Below are 7,748 nucleotides of genomic sequence, written 5' to 3'. Positions count from 1 at the left end.
GGGGCGGGCGGTCCGTGCCGCGGCCGCCGCCCCCTCCCCTCGCCCGCCGCGCAGCGTCCTACCTGCAGGTGACCTGCTTGGTCCAGCCGCCGCCGCTGCCGCCGCCCCCCCCGCCCGCCCCCGGCGACGGAGCCGCGACGGTGGGGAGAGGGGCGAGGGAGGCCGCTGCCGCTCCTGATGTTGTGGCTGTTGTTCCGGGAGCCGCAGCCTCCGCCATTACTGTTTATCCCACACAGCAGTGGCCCCGGAACTTCCGGGATCACATAGTTCCGGTCCGCCGGCGGGGAGACCGCTGCGAGGGAAGGGGAGGAGAAGAATGGGAGGGAAGGGAAAGAGACCGCGGCGCTGGCTCGCTCCGCGTCAGCCCCGCGTCGCGTCCGCCTGCGCTGCGGGCCCTCGAACGGCGGCCCGCAGCGTGCGTCCTCGCCCCGCCCCCTGGCGCCGCTGATTGGTAGAGCCTTGGTCTCCGCCGGTGAGGGGCGGGGCTACGCGGGGCGGGTCCTGGCGACCTCGCCCTCTATTAAGGGCTAGGGATGGCAACGAGGCTCGCGTGCCCAGGTTTGTAAAACTGGGGTTCGAATCCCTGCTTGCTCAAGTAGGAAGACCAGAATAGACTAAGCACCTATTCACTATTAGCCTTTTTTTCCCGCAGTTCCCAGTGCTGATTACCTGATAGGGTTAGTTAGCTGTCAAGCTCAAAATAGAGGTGTCAAGCACCCACAAATGTTAACAGCAACCTTACTACAAAAACTCAGAGCCGGGTGTGGTGGTGCATGTTTGTAACCCCAGCACTTGAGGGAAGTTGAGGCAGGAAGATCTTGGGAGACCAGTTGGGCCACTCTGACGAGCATAGTGAGAAAAAAGGGCCGGGAGGTGGCTCAGTGGAATAAGCGCTTCCCTGGCAAGTGCAAGGGCCCGAGTTCAATCCCCGGTTCAAAAAAAACAAGCAACCAATTGGGGGACCGGCATGGTGGCCCAAGCCAGGAATCCCAGACTTCAGAAGGGTAAGGCAGGTAGATGACAAAGAGTTCAAGACCACCCTGCACCTCAGTGAAACCCTGCCTCAAAACAAAACACCCGTTCTGAGGAGAAAGCCCTGGCCTGATACCTTGCACCACCAAACAACAGAAAACACTTTGTGCCAAGGATCCATATTTAAAAACAATTTATGTAATTCTTAACCTTGAAAAATCCCCTTGCCTCATCTGCCTTCAAAACACATCATTTGCTGATGGAAAGTTCCCCTGTAATGTCCATCCCCTAAAGTAGTGATTAATCTTTGGAAAATACTTGTTTTCAGATTATAGATTATATGAAAGTGTGGGGACCGGGTAGATGGCTCAGTAGAATAAGCACTTACCTGGCAAGCGCAAGGGCCTGAGTTCAATCCCCAGTTCTGCCAAAAAAAAACCCCAACAAAGTGTGATACCTGTTTAGTGCCTGATACTGAGATATATAAGGGGGAAGACATAACTCCCAACCTGGAAGATGTCAGATACACCAACTTTGTGTCCCCTGAAATCAAAGTATAAATTCCAAAGAACAAAGGGGGCTAAGGTTTAGGACAAAAAGAGGAAAGGTCAGGGGGTAATTATACAGCAAAGTCACAACGTGGGTACAACATGAGTCAAACTGCTACAAGTGTTATGGACAGCTGAGTTAGGTAGAAACATTCTAGGCATTCACACAGGGCTGACCTGGAAGGAGCCAGTGCAGAGAGGGGACACATTGCAACTGGAACCTCTGCAGAGGGCAGGACCTCAAGACAAAAGAGGAACTGAATGAGCCCACATTCTTCCCCAAGGGTAACAGGAGGGACTGGTATTCTCAATAGGCATCCATCACCTTGAAGCCAGGAAGAGCCCCAGTTCAGTATTCATGTCTGCTTGCAAGGTGACTTGCTTCCCTTCCATCCTGATCTAATGAATATTAAGCGAGCATTTACGCTCACAGTCTTGTTTGACCATAGTTCTGTCCCACCTCATCATTTCCCACTTTCCCCCACTTTGGACCTGCCTCAACCTGAGGTTTTGTGCTATTTATTAAAATCCCTAGGAAAAAAATAATAAAAAAACAGGTGTAGTGCTACATGCCTTCTGTCTAATAAAATAAGGGCAAACTGATCTGGAACTCACAAAGATCCTCCTGCCTTTGCCTCCTATTCTGCTCTTCACCTCCCTTGTTCCTAAAATTCTTTTTTTTTTTTTTTGGTGGAACTGGGGTTTGAACTCAGGCCCTTGTGCTTGCGAGGCAAGCGCTTATTCTACTGAGCTATCTCCCCGGCCCCAATTCATTCAATTTTAGAGAACACAAATTCGTAAGGGACATCTAGCAGGTTGGGAGTTTCTTTTCTTTCTTTTTTTTTTTCCGGGACCGGGGATAGAACTCAATCCCTTGTGCTTGCCAGGGAAGCACTTATTCTACTGAGCCATTTCCCCGGCCCCTGGAGTTTCTTTTCTTGTAGGCAGCTAAATTAGATAGAAATATTATAGGCAGTTAAGACAGGGCCAGAGGACGAGGAGATGGCTCAGTGGAATAAGTGCTTCCCTGGCAAGCACAAGGACCCGAGTTCAATCCCCGTTTCCACCAAAAAGAAGACAATGTGGAACACAAGGTCACTTTGCATCTTTGTAAGAGACAGACCCCCTCCCCACCCCTCCCCCTTACCTCAGGACAAAAGAGTAAACAAATGCAGCTGCATACTTCTCTAAGGCTGAGCATCAGGGATTGATATTCTAAATAGGTATCAATCACCTTGAAAGAGCCCCAAAAAGTAACTAACCCAACCCCCAACAAAACACCCTGGAGACTGGGCATGGTGGTGCGCGCCTATAATTACTGCAGTAATCTGTGTAGTGAGACCCTATACTAAATACATTAAAAAAAAAAAAAAAAGACCATGTCCTGTGTTCATGTCCACTTGCTATATGATTTGCTTCCCCATTTGGTCCCAGATTTAATCAATTTTTGCCTGAGTGTGCTTGTAATCTCATTGGTTGACCATAGTTTTGTCCCACTTCAGACCCACCTAAGAGTTCCCATGTTCTCCACCTTACAGCCACTTCTAAAAGACCCTGGAAGAGGCAGCTTCCTGGGGACAACCCATTCGGGTCCCCCTTCTGCCCCTCTGTGGAACAAAACCTTTCTTTCCCCCAGTAAATATATTCTGCTCTTAACCTCTATTTATTCCTAAAATTCATCCTTTGGTTTTAAGATTTTTTTTTTTTTTTTTTTTTTTTGCAGAACCGGGGATTTAACTCGGGCCCTTGCACTTGCCAGGGAAGTGCTTATTCTACTGAGCCATCCCCCCAAGCCCCTGAGTTAGGATTTGAGACAAGGTCTCGATATTTAGTTCAGCATTGGCCTTGAACTCAGATGGAGCCCAAGATGATCCTCCTGCCTCAGCCTCGGAAGGGTTGGGGTTCCAGGTATGCATCACCACATGCAGCCTACACTTCCAGTTTACAGATTTTAACCTTTTTTTTTTCTGTCCCCCTCTGGGCCAGCCAACACCCTCTCCCCCTGCGAAACCCCTGACGGCATACCTCGCTTCCCCATTCGGGAACATGTTCTCTTCTCTGCTTCCTGCCGCGGCTGCTGCTGCTGCAGCACTCGGGCAAAGACAGCGTGCTCCAAGTCTCACGGACATTTTGCCTCTTTGCAGGTGGTTCAGGAGCAACTTCCCTTTTTCCTCTTTAACTGCTCTGCTAGCTTTGTTGCAGGCAGTTGAGTTACATAGAAATATTATAGGCATAGGGAGGGGGGGGAAAGAAAAAAAGAATTATAGGCAGTCAGACAGGGCTAGGCCCTCAGAGACAGCATGGAAGACAAAGATACCTTGCAATTGTGAGAGAGACGGATGCTGCCGCTGTGGGCCAGACCTAAAAGCCAAAAGATCAAACAAATACTTACCTGCTTCCTAAAGATAAGCACTGGGAATTGATCATTACCTTGAGGAAGCCAGGAACATGACCACTCCAACTGCTACTGGCTACCAGATAAACTCCTGTTCTCTACTGATGCTCTACATGACTTGCTTCCCCATTCAGTCCTGGACTTAATCTTTTCCTGAACAATTGCGCTTGAAACCTTATTGGTTGACCATAGTTTTGTCCCTTCTCATGTTCATGTTTTGTTTTTTTTTTTTGTAGCCCAGCCCACCCTGGGGGCGGGGCTGGCAGAGCCTGTGGCGCCGGGGATCGAACCGCCTTCCCTGAGCGCTTGCCTAAACTTGCCTAAGCAGGTGCGAGCTATCTCGACCGCCCATCTCCTTATGTGCGAGTTCCCCTGTTTTCTACCTTAGACCCACCTCACCTCATGGTTTTGCTCTGTAAAAATCCCTAGAAACAGCAGGTTGTGGGTAACGTGCTCAGGTTCCTCCTTCTATCCCTCTCTTGGACAGAAGCTTTCTTTCCCCCAATAAAGATATTCTGCTCTTAACCTCTGTTGTTCCTAATATTCATTCTTTGGTTTTAGAGAACACAAATGCATCCCAGGTGCCTTTTGGGTTGGTAGTTTCATTCCCCTATATCAGCTTCACCTCTTGAATCAGAACAGCTTGAAAGACGTTGCTTAGGGGCCAGGGAGATGACTCAGTGGAGTAAGTGGAGCGCATGGGCCTGAGTTCAATCCCTGGTTCCACCGAAAGAAAGAAGGAAAGATGTCGCTTAGTGCTAGGCCTCCTCCTTTGTGATCCTGCTGCTCTGCTCCCCCACACTGATGCTTAAATAAGGGAGGGGACCTGGGCTTTGGTGGTGCACTCCTGGAATCCTAGCACCTGGTGGCAAGGCAGGAGTACCAGGAGTTCAAGGCCAGCCTAAACCACATAGTGAGACCCTGTCTCAAAAAAAGAAAAAAGAAGGAAAGATGCAGGGCATGGTAGCACACACATGTAGTCCTAGCACTCAGAGGCTGAGGGAGGAGGATTGCTGTGAGTTTGAGGCCTCCCAGGGCTACAAAGAGAGTCCAAGGCCAGCCTGAATTATAGCAAGACCCTTTCTCAGGACTGGGGAGATAGCTCAGTGGCATTAGTGCCTGCCTGGCAAACTCAAGGTCCTGAGTTCGAACAACAACAACAACAACAAAAAAAGACAGGCTGGAAAGGTAGCTGTGTGAAGGCCATAGGTTCAATCCCAGTGCCACACTCAAAACTGGGTGGGGTGGGGGTGAGAAAGAGGAGAGGGGTGTTGAGTGGGTTAGCTCAAGCCTGTAGCACTACTCCAGGGTCAGAAAGCTGGAGGTGTCCCTGGGAAGCCAGGACCTGATCTTTGGACCTCCTTGGTCCGTTTATGTGCTTCATGAATGAATTCAGCCTTGGGGAGTTCTCATATTGGACACATCAATTCTCTTAACATCTCCTTTCCCTCTCTTCCCTTCTCCCACCTTTCCTGTTTGTCCTCTTACCATTTGTATTACAGATTATTTATTTATTTATTCGTTTTTCTGAGACAGGGGCTCATTATGTGGTTCAGGCTGGCCTTGAACTTAATGTGGAGCTGACCAGGTTTGTTGCAGGCAGCCGAATTAGACAGAAATATTATAGGCAGTTAGACAGGGTCAGGCCCTCAAGGAGACAAGATGGAAGACAAGGTGACTTTGCAACTTGGAAGAGACAGACACTTCCATATGGGCCACACCTCAAGACCAAGACAAAAGAGGAAGCACAGCTACATACTTCCCTAGGGATGGGCATTAGGGATTGATAGCCTAAATAGTATCAATCACCTTGAAAGAGCCCAAATGGGTCACTAGCCCAACCCCCAACAGGAAAAGACCCTCTTCTGTATTCGTCCACGTTTGCTACGTGACTTGCTTTCCCATTTGTCACTGGATTTGATCAATTTTATCCGAGCAATGGTGCTTGTAATCTCATTGGTTGACCATAGTTTTGTCCCACCTCATGCCCAACTAAGCAAGTTCCCATGTCTTCTCCACCACCTTAGACCCGCCTCACCACAGTTTTCCTCTATAGTCCCTTCATTGGGAGAGTAATAAAAAATCAAAGTCCCTGCAAGAGACAACTTGGGGGAGGAGAGACTACCCGCTCAGGTACCTCCTTCTGTCCCTCTCTCGGGACAGGAGCTTTCTTTGTCTCAATAAATGTATTCTGCTCATAACCTCTGTTTGTTTCTAAAATTCATTCTTCGGTTTTAGAGAACACGAACTCGTGCAGGTCAGGTCCAGAGATCGTGTTTTCCCTATGTCATTTGGAGGTTCCCTATATGGTTTGGAGGTCACCCACCCAAAACCAGTTTTTCTCCCTGTATCAGATTGACCTCAAACTCTCAGTGATCCTCCTGCTTCTGTCTCCTCAACCCATGCACCACCACACCTGGATGGAAAATCAAAAAGTTTATTTTAGGGCTGGAGAGATGGCTCAGTGGTCTAAAGCACCTACTTGAAACAAGCTTGGCAAAGCACAGGGACCGCGGTTCGATCCCCAGCACCACATGCCAGCCAGACCCGCCCCCTGGTGGGCTGAGATGGCCACACACACACACAATAAATAAATGTAATAAATAAAAATAAATAAATATTTTTTTAAAAAAGTTTTTTTTTTTTTTTTCCGGAACTGGGGATTGAACTCAGGCCCTTGCGCTTGCCAGGGAAGCACTTATTCCACTGAACTATCTCCCTGGCCCCAAAAATTTTAAATTATGGTGTTGTAGGTAGCTGAGTTACATAGAAATACAGGCAGTCAGACAGGGCTAGGCCCTCAAGGAGACAGTATGGAGGACAAGATGACTTTACAACTTTGGGAAAGATAGACCCCTGCTGTGGGCCGGATCTCAAGACAAAAGAGTAAACAAATGCAGCCACACACCTCCCTAAAGACAGGCATCCAGGATTGAGATGCTAAATGAGTCTCACCTTAAGGACACCTGGAAGTCACTAACCCAGGCTCCAACAGGAAAAGGGAAAAGCCTCATTCTGTATTCATGCCCGCTTGCCATGCCCGTGTGCTACACGACTCACTTCCCCATTTGGTCCTGGATTTCATCAATTTTACCTGAGCAATTGTGCTTGTAATCTCATTGGTTGACCATAGTTTTGTCCCATTGCATGCCCACCTCAATCCCCCTGTTCTCCACCTTAGACCCACCTCACCACATTGTGTTATTCTATAAAAATCTTTGAAAGACATGGCTTCCGGGGCAACCCTCTCAGGTCCCCCTTCTGTCCTTCTCTAAAACAGGAACTTTCTTTCCCCCAATAAATGTATTCTGCTCTTAACCTCTATTATTCCTAAAATTCATTCTTCGGCTTTAGAGAACATGAGTTGCGTCCAGGTATCTTTCAGGTTGGTAGTTTCATTCCTCTATATCAATGACTTTGATAGAAACTTCGGCCTCAAGGGGCCGGGGAGATGGCTCAGTAGAATAAGCGCTTCCTTGGCAAGTCCGAGGGCCTGAGTTCAATCTCCGGTTCCGCCAAAGAAAAAGAAAGAAAGAAACTGCAGCTTCTGACACAAATCCATTCAAAAGTTCTTAGTGTTGAAACACTGCAGCCTAAACCCGGGCCACTCCTCATTTGTAAATGAACCCTGGCCGCTCCCTTTGACCTGTAAGTGGCTTTCTCCACCAGTGAGCAGATTGTCGCTTTTCAGGGGCCTTTCCCTTGTCACTGTGGGTTCCCCACCTAGAATACAGAGTCTCCCTTCCCCTGTTACAAGTGCTGGGGCCTTTCATATGTAAACTTAACCCACCTTCTGCTGAACCACAATTTTCTCAGATTCCAAGCTCTGCCCT

The 7,748-nt window shown here is 48.6% G+C and overlaps 1 protein-coding gene across 1 annotated transcript in view; it reads right to left on the bottom strand.

The window, feature by feature from the left end:
- The window catches only part of Mkrn1 (makorin ring finger protein 1), a 25,669-nt gene extending 25,244 nt beyond the window's left edge, over positions 1 to 425 (bottom strand). The window contains exon 1 of the mRNA XM_023712761.1: positions 63 to 425. Coding sequence (XP_023568529.1) covers positions 63 to 217 — 155 coding nt within the window. The 5' untranslated portion in view covers positions 218 to 425. The remainder of the gene's footprint in view (positions 1 to 62) is intronic.
- Positions 426 to 7,748: the final 7,323 nt, after the last annotated feature.

Source organism: Octodon degus, unplaced genomic scaffold (genome assembly GCF_000260255.1).
Source record: "Octodon degus isolate 3935 unplaced genomic scaffold, OctDeg1.0 scaffold00027, whole genome shotgun sequence".
In the NCBI taxonomy this organism is placed as follows: Eukaryota; Metazoa; Chordata; class Mammalia; order Rodentia; family Octodontidae; genus Octodon; species Octodon degus.
The sequence above is the reverse complement of the archived record's forward strand: the minus strand, read 5'-3'. Positions and strand labels throughout refer to the sequence as shown.